Genomic DNA, 14,684 nt, shown 5'->3' with positions numbered 1-14,684 from the left:
TGAAAGATATCTCATTTTATTTTAAATGCTCCGGTGGTGAGTTCACCATCTCCCCTCCCCGGTAAGCATTGCAATGCTTAATTGCTGTCTCTGCTAAGAAACACTGACTTCTTTTGAAGTTCACTATATCTCACTGCAGTTCCCAGTCCAAGGATTGTACGATGTCTTTGCCTGCAAAAGTGGGAAATGCCTCACTTTTTTGCTATGCTTTGCCAGTGTCAGGGTACGTATAGGCACACTGGTTGCATCAGCTCTTGGCTTTCTCTTCCATAAGGTGAAGAAGCTGAGTTGGTCTCTCAATCCGTTGGTCATTTCTGTGTTTTGGCCCCGTTGCAGTGACGCTGGGTCCATTGCCACATATCCCGCTGGAACTGGGCTGGGTGGTTGCAGGTTTCCCAACGCTGTGCAGCTATCTCCTGCCTCAGGTCAGCCGGACAGTGCTGCTCGTCCGCACCGGGGGGCTGCGTTTGGCGTTTGCCCCAGGAAGGCACCCGCTGAGGTGGTGATTTCTGACCCCTGTATCGCTGCTTTGAGTCGGCGCTTTCCACTGCCTCGGCACAGCCTGCGTCCCCAGTACGCGATTTGGGGGTTGGCTGTGTGCCATCACATTTCTGATGTGGATGTGTCAAATTTTGATTCGCTGCTAAGAGGCCCTCCCTGTTGTTTACTTCCTTACCAATCTTGGTCCACAAAGTGTCGGACCAAACACCTAACGCTGACAGAGATGTACCTTTGTTCCACGTGTCTGATTTTGGTTACCTTAAGGCATCAGAAGGCCCTCTTGGTCGGACCACTGATCCCGCTAGCCCTCTGTCCCAGGTGCAGATGCTAGCGAAGATTAAAAAGGGGGCATAGCTGATACTTGCCACCTAATATGTCCCCAGCTGCAGCCCAGAGAGTTCAGAGACTTGTGTTAAGTCTCCGTGAGCTGGGCTTGAATGCAGCAAGCTGGGAAACTGCTAGGGGAATATCTTTCTGCTCAGCGGCAGGGCAGTAGTGACTTCTGGCAGTGACAAACCCTGGGTGAAATCCCAGCCGAGGAGGAGGACAGGGGTCATGCCAACCTCGAAGGACCTGGACGGGAACGTGCAAATGGGGCCTCCCGCTTGCCTGGTGGACGTGTCGGTGGGAGCTTGCATGGTCCCGCAGGACAGCCAGGGGATAGTGAATCTGGGTGGCTGCAAGGGCTGCAGCAGAGAGAGGAGCAGTGGAGCCTTCGCCCACGGCAGGAGACGTTTGTTCCTGGGGACGTGGGCAGCGAGGACAGAAGAAGGCTGAAAAGGGCCGCGTGGGAAACGCTAGATGAGGAAACGTGAAAAGCGCTTGCCTTTCACTGCTACCTGTAACTACTTCAACCAAAATTTAAGAGACGAAGGGGAGGGAAAAAACATTATCTGAAGAAACGAAAGACTTCAGCCCGCTAACAATAACAGCAGAGTACGAGTCAGAAATAAGCATCCATCCAGGCCATAAATGCTGAGGCCTGCAGGTTAAGAGGATAATGTACAAGCTGTGTTGTTGAATACAGTTTAAATTAACATTAATCTTCTGGCAATCAGTCCTTGCCGCTGTTCAGAACCATTTTGCAGAAGTGTGTGGTAACCTCTAATGGTCTCCTTTTACCACAGTGCTTGATGAGGGGGTAGAGAGAGATTTATTTCCTTCCTTTGGAGTCTTATCTGCTCTGTGCCTGGCTCATAGCAACCTGGGCCTTCATCCCGCAAAGGGCCACAAGCGCTAGGGTCGCTGCGAAGCACCCATGGGACGAGGCTCCAGCGAGAGAGTTGATGGTAGCAGGGCACTGCCAGGGGAAGCTCACAGCCTTTCTCAAAGCCTTGCTGCCCGGGCGACGCGTACGGCTGTCGCTCTGGCTGTTGGTGGAAGGTCTGGCTTTAAGAAAGGGCTTATGGGGCTCCTGTCCCAAAGACGCTCCTGTTCGGAAGCAACGGATCGGTGAGGGTGATGTTTCTTGTCGGTCTCATCTGAATGCAGACCTTACAGCGGTGAGAGGCGGAGAGCAGCTCAGTTGTCCTCTGCCCCAGGTACCAGCATCTGCTGGCAATCACCCCTGGATCTCTCAGTACCCTAGGATACATCTGCATAAGGAGGCAATTTATGTTTTGATGTATTTGTTGAACAAGGTGCCGCTTCTCTGCCACCTAAAGCATGCCAAAAAGTGAATCGGTGCTTGCTGTATTTTAAAGGGCAAATGATGGAGAGGAATGCTTGCTGTATTTCATCTTAGAGGGGGGTACGGTGGACAATAACTCCAGCAGGTAGCTTGAAAAAGAGGTGGGGCCGTTCCCAGATTTTGACCCAGCTACAAACGAGAGAGACTTACAGCAGTTGAATAATTCTGATTTTCTGATAGAAATCCTTTCTTGACCCCCCCTTTTGTTTTTCAAGGATCAAGACAAAAACAAGCCGCTATCCACTCTGGCCAACCTGGCAATCACCATCACCGACGTGCAAGACATGGACCCCATTTTCATCAACCTTCCCTACAGCACAAACATCTACGAGAATTCACCCCCGGTAAGGGCTGCTACCTCGTCTTTGCGCTCATCCCTGGTGTTGTGCTGGGGGGCTGAGGGAGGACAGGGCAGGGTATGGGACAAAAAGCACTAGGTACTCAGAGGTGGCGGCGGGGGGAACCTCCTCTTTCCACCCAAAGTTTGCGTTGCTCTGCCCCAACGTTTGCATGCAAAGAGGCGTCTGACTCCAGCAGTATGGAAACAGGGCTCAAGTCGGAGGTTGGGGAGAAAAATCATGAAAAGGGCTAGAGCTAAATGGCATTTAGAGAGAGACAAACTCTTTTTCCTTCTAGAACAAAAGGTGTTTCAAGCCAACTCCAAAATATTTTGCCCCCTTTTTTAAAAAAGGGAGCTAAGCGTGGAACTTATAGGAAGAGCTAAACAACCTGAAACCAAACTAAAATCTTTTCCAGGGCATTTTTCTTTAATTTTAAAAGGTATTTATGTTGTTTTCAGCAAACACTCACTCCTCCTTTCCCCTTGAAACACATACGCATGCCTTTTCAAACAGAAAAGTTGAGGAAAAAAATAAATGCTTCTGAAACAAGGCAGTTTTGAAAATGCCAGAATGATCAGCCATTTCAGCACTTTGAGTGTTTTCCCCCAGGTTTTGCCAAATTGATCCAATCATTTCGAGTCTTTCTGAAACTCGAGTTTTCAGCGAACTCGCTGTTTGCGGAAAGGTCTCCCTATCTCTAAATACAACAGTGCCTTTTTCCCCCAGAGGAAGGTGCGGTGCATGGTGGGCAGCTGCAGGGTTGGGGGCCGTTAGTTCTGCTCCCAGCAAGGTGCCCATTGCCTTGGGAAGTTAATTTAACACGAGGCAGCACTTTCCTGGGCCCTTCAGCCCAAGTGCTGGTCCTCATGAGCAATCTTGACCCTCCTGAAGCACAGCTGTGCGTCAGGTAGGTTAGTCCATAGAACAAGTATTTTTGTATGTGGATGGAAGACCTTCTGTCCTGAAGTCATTGTGTGGTAGGCTTCCATCCTGCACGTGCATGCTGTAACGTCTCTGGAATACAGGATCCAAAATACCTGATGGTTCACTTCATGCAGTGGCAGGGTTTACTCCAGCTCAGCTCAGTCTAGGCCTCTTTCTGTTCTCTTTGGAGTTAAGGATCTGACTCCTAGGGCGCTGAGTGTACCACGTCAATAGGGCTGAGTCCTACTGTCGCAAATCAGACAGCATGTTACCTGTCTGCTGGCTCAAAGGTGGTCAGCAAATGGCTGCATGAATTCCTTTCATGAATTCCAGCGCTCTTGAGATTAAGGAGTATTCCTATAGGGGCTGTATGAGCCACAAGAAAGGAAAGGTGCTGCTTAGATCATTGTGAACAGGGAAGAAAAAAAAAATAGATGAAATTATAAAAATGGAAGTCCCCATGAGTATAGAAAATTATAGACTCTGTCAAATTCATGGAGTGACCTTGTACCCAGGAAAGGAGATCTGTCTCAAATTAATAATATATAATAAGGCTGGAGCTAAAAGGTCCCTTCGTGTTGATATACCAGTGAGCATAACAATTATTCCCAGGAAGTACCCTGTGTAGTAGCCAAAGAAGCAACTAATTGCTGTGTAACCTGAAGTGTGAAGTGAGTGAAGGAGTGCTAGCCACATTCTTTACAGATGCTTGTGAGATCTGTGGGTGAGTGTGAAACAAATTCTGATGCAGTAGTGAATAGTTAGGTACTGTACTGAGAGGTCCTGCTAGGAGCTCCTTGAGCAAGAACGATGAGACTAGCAAAGAGAAATTGCTCAAATGGAGGGGTACTGAGGTGACCGCTTGTGAGCTGCTGCTCATTGGTCAGTTTTGGATCCCAAGAAGTGCAGCAGTCCTTAGACTGTCTCCAGTGCATCATGCTGTGCGTGCTTCCTGAGCATCTCTGTTGTTCAACCCTTATCCACCCTGCCTTGCTCCTTGGGTTGAGCGGCATACGGTTTGGTGTCTCACGCTAACTTGTGTGGTTCCCAGCACTGTCCCATACCACATGGATCTGAGCCCAAAGATCTTTCTGAGCTTTCACGAGCTCCCACTGGCTCCTCCTGCCAAAGATCTTTCTGAGCTTTCATGAGATTTGGCAAAAGATGTATAGCCGCTCTTCCCCCACAATGGCTGCTGTCCCTCTGGGTGAGGTACCCAGCTGGAGTGGGAGATGCACAGCTTCACATCCCGGTTCCACCTTATTTATTGAGGATGTTTTGACCGTTCTTGAGCTGTTGAAGGACTTGCGGACACTGTTGCTTTCTCCGGCGTTGTGGATGCTAAGCCTACCAGACAAGGAGGTGCAACCTGAGTCATAGCAAAGAGGAAGACTGCTAACCATGGCCAGTACTATGGGTAGTAATGCCTGAAGGTGTGCTGCTGCAGGAGGGGGCAAGCTGAACCACTCTGCCTTGCACCCAGAGACCCATCCTTCACGGGAGAACTCGGCTGCTGTTGCAAGCAGGTGGTTTTCTGTGGAAAGCTCGATTTTTTCCTGCGTGTTTTCTAATGACGAGTCTCTCCAGCGTGAACTTTTTCATCAGCTCTGCCTTGCCACCCAAGGGAGCCCGTCACACGTGCGGAGTAGCAACTGTGGCCCTGCAGAACGGCTTTGCTACGGACAGGACCGCTCTGCAGATTTAGCCGAGGCACCTAGGCTCAGTCAACTTTTGCGCTAAAATGAGCTCTTGTATGCCCAGGTCAAGCTGATAGCGTGCGGTGCCTTTGTGGGTGACGCTTGCCCCCGCTGTTGGGGCACAACAGGCTAGCGTACACTCAAGACATCTCATCCCAGCTTTAAATCTAGAGAGCAGATTTCTGAGGCTTTGCAGGGCCCCTCTGCTCCACGCGCCTCTCTCTCTCTCTCTCTCTCTCTCTCTCTCTGTCTCTCGCTTTCTCTCTTTTTATCTGTGGTGCACAGCATGTCTGTATTCCTCTATCTATGTATCGGGCGAGAATACCTAATCTAAAGTGTATACATTACCTAATAAAATCCTTCTTATTTGGGATTATTGCATCAAATTTTAATTTCCTCACTCGAGTAACAGCATGTCAGCCAGCCCGTCGGTGAAGAGCCGATAGAAGGTGAAAAGAGTGGATAAACTGCAGCAAATTACTGCAAACAGATCTCTATCAGCCCTTTGACTGGAATTGACTGGAATTAAGAAGTGAGAAATAGGATTTTTGCCTCCGAATCTGCCGTGGCAGCTTTCTGAAGTGCTCCCCCCTCCTCCTCCCACTGGCTCCTCCTGCCGTAATGCCAGGCTGCGGTTTGCCTTTCAAGTCCCTAATCCTGTAATAGAAGAAGAAGAAAAAGGGTGGTGGGGTGCAAGAGGGGAGAGAAGGGCTGCTGTAGCTCTTAATTTTGCTCAGACCAGGATCTGGTAACACAGTTCAGGAGCATTTTGGGCACGTACTTTTTTTGGACATCGGGAAGAAAGAAATTCATTATCGGGCAAAGGGAAGAGGATGCAGCAGGGAAAGACTTTGCCTTCCCTAGAGGTGTTGTATCTTCTGTCTTGATGCTGTTCATCAGCGCAGGACACCTGGGACACCTCTCGCAGGGTAGCCAAGTGCACCTAAGCTGTCTGCAGCAGTGGCAAAGCGTGGTGACCCGTGGTACTCTTTATCCTCAGCGCCTTTTCAGGTGTCCGTCCTCCCAACATCTGCAGATTGGATAGGGTCTCTGATGTTTTCCAGATAAGTGAACGGGAGCTGGACAAGACGACTGGCTGCTCCTTTCCCACCAGGAGACTGATGGTCTGATGAGCCCCTGTCTTTAGACCACCGTCGGTGCAGGGTTCAAGCACCATCACAGCTTTGCTTTGGGGGAGTGAAAGGGGAGCAATCCACTCGCTCGGAGACAGGCTGAGAGGCATGAAGTGTGTTTTATCCCACAGGAAGCCGCGCAAAGACAGGAGGGGGCAAAAGCCGTTTGTGCTCGGCTCCAAGAGGAGCAGATGTGTTCCCTTGCTATAGCATGGTACAGATCCACTTAAATTATCATTAAAATACTTTTAATTCTTCATCACCATCCCTCTTCCCTCCCCAAACTCCTTGGGTTAAAGAAATAATGTAGAATCAGTGCTATTTTTGCCCTAGAGTATCAATAGCTCCAAGTTAATTCTTTCTTACAATATTTCCGGCCCATCAGTGTGAACACTTTATTAAAAGCTCAGGGTTTTATTAAAAAAGGATTGATTTACCCCTGCCCCTCTTCAAAAAACCCTCAAACTTTGTTTGGATAATGTGCCATTCTTTATTTTCTTTGCCTTTTTTTAAGCACAGACTGTTCCAGATTATTACTTTTCTAAATCTTCTCCCTCTTTCCCTAGAGGGAGAGAGTTATTCTGTTCTGGTGCTTCAATTTATACCCACCACCTGAATCCTTACCTTGCAATCACTGTTGCATGTGGTGGGCAGGTGAGTTGTTACTTGCTATAAGAAATGTCAAGGACTTTTGGGAGCTTTCAGGAGCTGCACATCAGCCCACGACTACATGGGACGAGCCACAGGCAGAGCTGTCGGCATGGCAAGTCAGCTTGGGATTTCCAGGAATAATTGAAAACTTTGCCAGCTGGATCTCTCTGGAGACAGTGGGAGCATCCTCTCCAGTTTAGGGGTGCAACTGCTGGCTGCCACAGGAGCCTGGGCACAGCCTCTCGTGCCCTTGCCACACCAAGACCTGTATCGCCAAAGGAATGGTGTCACGGTTTAGTAGGATTTTGGAAGAGAAGATGGAGGCGGCTGAGATGTGCTTGGTGAGAGGCCAACCTTTTCTGCCTTGGGACTGCATTGAACAAGGGTTTAGTTTGGTTTTGGCTGTTTCCCAGTGTGTTCTGGCCTCAGGTTAGTTAGGTGTGCTGGGATGTTGGGCACTTCACGATCATCACAATTACTTATAGATGAGTGTAACTTCCTTGAGTGAAGTGTCCTGGTTCACATCATATCTTCGTGCCATCTCACTCTGAAGCATGCTGAATAGGAATACTCGTTGTGATGATGGTCATGCTCTGAGGCTCTCTGCATCAGTTATTACCGCTAACCATAAAACCAATGACTGCCACCAACTACATGGATAAAACCTTATGCCTGTTCTCAGACACTTGTTCAACCTCTTCCTCTGAAGCCTTCTGAGAGAGAAGGGAGACCTCAAGATTGATCCTAAAGTAGTGTGTGGATGCTTAGAGTGACCTTGCATTCCTGGCAGCTGGGGTCTGATAGTTGTGTTGATGTTGGAAGCCTCTTACAAAGAAGCAAAGATGGAGACCAGGTGGGCTGCAAGGAGGTGCTTAGGTCCCTGCCCCTGCCGTGATTCCAGGAGACAGCGTCTAGGAACGGCAGGGAGCTCAGTTCTGCTCCGACGCGTGCTTCCCTACAACAGGTGAAGCGTGGCTCATCCCAAGGCCTGATGAAGGGGCTTGTGGAAAAGGAGGAGACACAGGGAGACCCACAGCCTCCAAAACCAGCAGCATGGATACCATCATCTTGGGCTCGTCAAGGACCAGACAAACCTCAGCTTTTCTTGTTCTAGAAGCCCTTGTTCTCACGATCAGACATCTGGATGATTTCTTTCTTGTGGACGGCTCTATGGCACGTGCTGCTGAGATATCCGAACAAGATCTCCTCTCCCCCCCTCCTAAACTTTCCCTTCTGCAGCATCTGCTCTCTTCCTTTTAACTCCGGCGGCAGTCGTTTCCCTCGGCACCTACAAAAGGGACCTTTCCTTCAGATAAGGCGGCCGTGGCGTTAGCAGGCCAATTGCTATTCTTCGGCCATCGCGGAGGCCCTGCCTTCTCCCGCAGCTGCCTTCCCTTTGAGATGTGCCGCACGGCAGGTGACACATCATTCTGCGTGGCTCCCTCCCTTTTGACAGGCGATGAGTGAGCTGTCAGATAGGCCAAGTGCCTTCACCCACTGCCCCTGCAATGGAGGAGCTCTTGCTTTGGCAATGAGCAACCAGGGGCGTGCGCCTGCCCCGCGGGAGCGGTAGATTAAAGCAGAATATGTCGGGGAAGTGCCTGCTGAATTGCATGCCTGGAAGTTTCTGTTCTTTGTTCTTATTTTCCTTGCCTCTCTTCTCTGCTTTGTCTTGCCCTCCTCTCTGGATCCGTTGTTCTCGTTTCCCCCTCTTCTTGTGCTTTTTAGCCCTTCTAGTTTGGCAAGCGCTGCTGTCAGTGATTTAGAGGCTCTCTAGTGGCTGCTGAGCCTCACCAGCCGAGTGCCATTCAAAGGTCAGTGACCCAGGATTTATGGCTAATGTTCTCAGTTAATAGTGTGGATTTACTTAAGGAGTCTATTGAAATAGCCTCGGAGATCAGGGATGGGGCAGATCTGCCTGGCCCGAGAAGCCTTCTTTATGGCAGGCAGTCACAGAGCATCTCCATCCTGCCCGCGGAGCTTCACGGTGTCAGCGCACAGCCCTGAAAGCAGCCCGGGCAGCAAGTCTCCGGTTCCCGCTGGTGATGTCTCAGCAGCTTTCCCAAGGTTCCCAGCATAAGCTGTGATGGAGATGTTTTGCTGGCTGGGTCCATCCCACTGTTGCAGAGGGTCAGCTCTTTTTAGGTTGCTGCTATGCACCTACCTGCTTTTGCAAAGCTGTCATTATAAATAGCAGAACCTTTGAGACTGTCCAAATGAAAAATACGGAGACAGAATAGCACCAGCATTTGGCCTCTAGCTGATGGATTGCAGGGCAAGTGCAACACCACTGTCCTGCTCTGCTCCCTCATTAGATATGCAAATGCCTCTGTTGACATTTTCTTTGAGGGCAAAAAAAATTGCTGCTTTTCCCGCTGTTAATCAACCAATGAAAACAAGAACAGCTGAGTTGTAAATTTTTTCACGCTACATTAATTATATGTGTGTGTATGTGTTTGTATTCACATGGGTTCACCGCAGTGCAGCGAGGGAAATACAGCTACAGAGCTGACATAAGTGCATTATATTTTTATTTAAAGAACTGAAGAAGAATCCTGCCCTGCTCCTATGTCCTTCAAAGCTTTTGGGGGCTCTTGGCCTTGTGAACCTGCTGGCCTCCAAGAGGCCTGTCCCGCAGGCTGGAGGATGAGGTGGGGGAGGCGACAGCTGCCCAAGCTCCTGTCCGTTGGCAATCCCCTCGGTCCAACCCTCCTTCCACCTACAGGTTTCTATTAAAAACTTTGCAGTTCTCCCAGCCAGCTGTGCAGCTGGACACCCTCGGCCAGCACGAGCACCCCTTGTCGCCCAGGTTTGAAGAGTGCAGGGGGAGAAGAGGGCCCTTTGAAGCTGGCAATCCAGTAGGTAGATAAAAGCAGTCCCTTGACCATCGCTGAAGCTAGCGGTGAGGAAGCGTTGTTGCCTGTGGTTCTCAAGGGGCTACGAAACGCAAAGCTCTCCCGTGGCTGAGGAGCGCATACCTGCCGACCCGAGTCTCAGCCCGTGCAGTTGCGGTGCTGCAAGTCAGTGCATCTCGGCTTTGCCTGTGCTGCGCTTTCATTTCTTCTTCCCTTTGCTTTCTGCCTTTGAGCTCCGGGGTTAAGTGACCCTGTCTTGATCGAGCACTGGTAGCTGTGCTCACCTTGCTGGCCCTGTTTTACATCCTCTAGGTAGGAGCCAAGCAGCAGGGAAATGAGCCTGGCGATGCTGTCTTCAGTCCCTGTGGACTCCTGCCCCGGTACAAACGTACCGTACAGTCAGCCTCGACCTGTTCGGTGGCCTTGTGGTAGTGAACGTGTTGTGCCAGTCCTGTCCTCAGCATTGCAAGCTAAACGCAGGGGTGGATTGGCAGCGTTTCGCAGCTCGCACGGAAGCTGGATGGTGATGAGTTGCGAGTCGGAGCTGCCCTGGGGAAGCTGGGGTAGGACTCGCCTACGCGATGCCTTGTCCTCTCTGTGAATTGATTTTCATAAGCATGTGGCCCGCTGCAATAAGTAGAAGGCAGTGGCGATGTGCTAGGGTGGCTCAGCTCGCGTGGCCGCGTGTCCTCGGAGCCCCAGAAGCGCTCTGGTTCACCCCTTTGCTCCCGCGCGATGGCTGTGGGAGGACGGAGGTGGGAAACGTCCTGCAGCGGGGCAGGGGGCTGAGCGCCTGCAACGTGCGTCTCTCCTGTCCCTCCCCAGGGTACCACCGTGCGGATGATAACGGCGGTTGACCAGGACAAGGGCCGTCCCAGGGGAATCGGCTACACCATCGTCTCAGGTGAGTGGCGGCCGGGAGCCCATCAGTGGCCTGTGTTGGAGGGGGCAGAAGACCAGGCTCTCTGTTAAGTCTTTGTCTGTGCTCCCTGTGCTGGAGAAATTATGTTTGACTAAGTTTCTCCTCAGCTGTACTTCTGCTCACCTGTCTCAGCTCTTTTGATTCCCTCTTGCTAATTACCGTAGCCTACTGCCACGAGTGAAAGCTTTTATACCTGCCTGAAAAGCGTTTTTTGCCTTCAGCGTTGTCAGAGCACATCGCTTGGGGCATCCCTCTTTCCTTGAGCGGAGGCCGCTGTTTCGTATGAGTTTGGGAGCATCTCCTAGTGGAACCCCTTTGGTCTTAACGACAAGCCAGGCACGTTTCGCGCGTCCGCTGGATGCGTTCGTCGGCGCTGGGTGCGTTTCTTCGGGTGCGCCACCGGCAAATGCCGGTCGCCTTTCTGCGAGCGTTTTTGCTAGCTCGAGGCAGGACGCCCCGCGCCGGAGACCTGCAGCAGGGGATTAGCAGAGCCGTTAGGCATCTCGGCACTGCCGGGCTGCTTTCGGAGGGAGCCTGGCTCGCGGTGGGCACGCGTCTGCGTTCGTGAGTTGGAGATCCCGACGTAGCGCGCAGGTGACGGTGGGGTGGGAGAGCGGAGCCCCAAGGGTAGCTGAAGCTACGCCAACAAACAGCTCCGCTTCACAAAACGCCGCCAAGGAGACCTGTGAAGAGCACGGGGTGAAACTGTTGTTGTCGGTGCGATTGTTGTTGTCAGGAAGAGAATACGACTGATTACGGGCAGCGCGGCTTGTAGCAATTTCTGCAGGGTTTCCTGAAAGTCTCTGCACCGTGGCCTGGCCTGGCAAAGAATTGCAAGGACCTCGTCCAACTCAGCAGGGTCGCAGCACAAGCCGGCAGGCCGGGGGCTGGATCTGAAAGGCCGTGGAGCTAGAGAACGGAGCTTAATTAAAACGGGGGAGGCTTTCCTCCTCCTGACTGCTCTGTTCCTTAATCCTGCCTCCACGGGTGGCTGCTGAAGCCCAGGGAGCCCTCCGCAACGCGTGTGGATAGCTTACCGAAACTGCTGCCGCCTTTCGCGCGCCGGTCCTCGCTGCCGTTTCCTAATTCAGGTATCGAGAGCCCAAAAAATTCAAAGAAAGGTCGGTCGGAGATGCCTGACCCCGAACCTCATGCTCGTGTTTTGGGATTTGTTCTGGGGAGAGCCGTCCCGCTGCCTCGCGAGCCTGGAGCGCCTTTGCCGGCCTCTCGTCCCGATGTCCTCCTGCACGGCGTCTCGCTCCCTGGCTCACCGCGACCCCTCCGGAGGGTAAAAGAGGCAGGTGCAAAGCAGTCCAGGCAGGTGTTTGCAGATGAAACACAGCTGCTTTTTGGAAAGGCCAGTTTGGGGGAGCTGGACTGGTCTCATTTCAGATGCCTTGAGTTCAGCAAGCCTCTGCCGTACCCGCGGCAGACCATGGGCTCGCTGGGCTGCAGGTGGACAGAGCTGGTGGGGCTCTGGCCCTGGGGCAGATGGACTAGTCTGAGTAACCCAGGAGCAAGGGACTAGCTTGGAGGATCTGAGTTATGACCCCGTTTCTGGTGTTGCTTTCAGGGAAAACGTCAGAGCAAGAAGTGGCAGCAGCCCCTTTTCTCCCCACTGTGCCATGTGCTTGAGGGGCTTGGAGGAGCTGGCAGCTCCTTTAAGTTATACACGGAGAAGTCGTTTCCCGGTGTCCCCGTCTCAAAGCCTCACGTTTCACATACTCTTTTAATCAACCTCTGGAGTCAAGGCGACTCGATCCTAACTTTCAAGCCCATTGATCCAGGCTGGAAGTATCCAGGTCAGTCTGCCTTTGAAGATGCAAGGATTATTTATTTCTCTAAATCTCTTTGTAAGTTATTCTAATGTACCCCTGGCATGAATTAATTGAGAGATTCCTCCAGATTTTGCGTATCAAACTGGGCAAAGTGCAGCAGGGACTTTTTACTGATGTGAGCCCTTGTTCACTGGAGGTTGGCGTGAAACCACAAACTGATTTTACAGAGGCCACTGAACTCCCCCGAGGATTGCAAAAGCCCTCAGCAGTTCCTCACCAGAGTGCGGTTGGAGCCACCGACCAAGAAGGAGATGTCTCGTTACCAGTGGCCAAGCGGGGGGAGATCAGAGGGTTTTGTGAACCCCACGCGTGGTGCAGGAAGGGTGGGTTGATTAACTATAGGGCTGGCTGTAAACCCGCTTTTTGACGTAAGAACAAGGTGGCTTCAAATGAAAGCTCGTAGGAGCATAGCTCACGGTAGAGGACAAAACAAAAAAAAAAAAGGAGGGGTTCTTCTCAAAGTCTGAAGATGGTCAGCAGCCAGGAGAGTGCACTTGTCCTCTTCTTACTCCCTTTTTTTAGGTAGGTGCTTATGGCCACAGTTAGAGGCGGCATCCTGGGCTAGATGGATACCCAGTTTGGGTATTTTTGTGACTGTTCTGCAGACTGTCTGTGTAGAATATCGTTTCAAAGCGTTGCTCTGAGTTTCTTTTTGACCTTCGATCTCCTTTGCTGGTTTGGTGCTTGAGTTTGGAATAGGTGTGTAGTCCTGCTATCAGTGAGCCTTTCCGATTTGCCACACAAAACAGGTTTCCCAGCCCTTGCTGCCAAAGGCCTGCTTTGCTGCTCTCCCTCCCTCCTGTCTAGTGTGGCCGGGCTGAGATTTGGAGCATCTGGGGTTACGTTTTTGATTTTTCTTGTCTCCTTGGGCTTCCCAGATGTCCATCCCTCCTTTCCTGGAGCAGGCTCTATGGGAAGCAGTAAAGGGCTCCGTGGCGGTAAAATCGCTGGGACTTTGCCTGTTTAGCTCTTCCGCAGGCATTGAACCTGCATAGGCAGTGGCAGAGCTGCAGAAGGACCTGTGAAGGTTGCAGACCGCTCTGACGGGCAAGCAGGGCCTTTAGCACGCTGCTGTTTTCTGGGGAGTTTAATAGCTTTCATCCGAGAGGTGTGTGCTTTTGCTGCCGGTTGCCAGGCCCTTGGCAGAAATGAGCTCTTCCCAGCCTTGCGCACGGCTAGGAGCAGAGCTTCCTCGAGCTCTGTGGTATGCAAACACCTGATGGTTTTGCAGAAGCAGATACGAAGTTCTAGTTTCATGTTACGCTTTTCCCCTTAATTTGCAGTTGTGTTTTAGGTATCTTGTTTTCCCTTGTCAGCACTAATGCAATATAAACAGCGCCCGGGGCTGTGTTTGATGGCTAAAATCTGCAGAAACAACAGTGCAGCCTACAGAGGGCTAACTTGCTGAATGCACAGGTCAGATCATGATTACATCAGGCTCGCTGCTCTTTTTGGAAGGTCAAGGCTGATGTAAAGAATCAAGCAAGCAAAACCTTGGTCCCTGGATTTTTGCCTAGACTGTTCACGCATGGTTTTATTTTTACGTTTATCTTTTGGGTTTCCTGCAAAATAGCCGTGATGCCACTTTGCAAGCATCCCCTGAGCACTGCTCCGTGCCCCGCTACCCGCCAGTCTGGCTGTAGCACCCAGCAGAGGGATCGTGCAAGTGAGCGAGCCACGCTTTGGGAGCTTTCTGGAGGTGACGGTGTGTGCGTTGACAGGCCTTCCGATATGCGCAAACGTGCTTGCATTTGCTTGCATATGCCAAGAGCTTAATCCCCGCCCCAGACCTATCCCGGTGGGTGGGCAGCTATCACATTAGAGAATCGTGCAGAACACATCAAAGCCACGAGTGATTAAACCGCTTTGCTTTTTTTTTTTTTTTTGTCGTCTTTCTCAAGCTGGGAACATAAGAATTGCAGAGTATTTTCCAAACTGGCCGGCAGTCGTTCTCCTGTCAACACCAGCACCTTGCAGCGAGGCAGCGCGGCTGGGATGCTGGGAGGGAACGACAGTGCGGTGTGTGGCAGGGCTCCCGGCCTGCCGTGCAAGGGGAAAGATGCCGCGCAGAAGTATCTGCTCCAAAATCCGGTTCATGCAAGGCAAGCTTTTTTTTTTTTTTTTGGCCGGCA

General features: G+C 51.3%; 1 protein-coding gene across 2 annotated transcripts in view; it reads left to right on the top strand.

The window, feature by feature from the left end:
* Nucleotides 1-14,684, top strand: part of CDH23 (cadherin related 23) — a 227,241-nt gene that overhangs the window by 100,980 nt on the left and 111,577 nt on the right. For both annotated transcript variants that reach the window (XM_068950920.1, XM_068950919.1), the window contains exons 8-9: nt 2,407-2,535; nt 10,618-10,696. In XM_068950920.1, the coding sequence (XP_068807021.1) occupies nt 2,407-2,535; nt 10,618-10,696 (208 nt within the window). The remainder of the gene's footprint in view (nt 1-2,406; nt 2,536-10,617; nt 10,697-14,684) is intronic.

Source organism: Struthio camelus, chromosome 7 (genome assembly GCF_040807025.1).
Source record: "Struthio camelus isolate bStrCam1 chromosome 7, bStrCam1.hap1, whole genome shotgun sequence".
Classification (NCBI taxonomy): domain Eukaryota; kingdom Metazoa; phylum Chordata; class Aves; order Struthioniformes; family Struthionidae; genus Struthio; species Struthio camelus.
The sequence above is the reverse complement of the archived record's forward strand: the minus strand, read 5'-3'. Positions and strand labels throughout refer to the sequence as shown.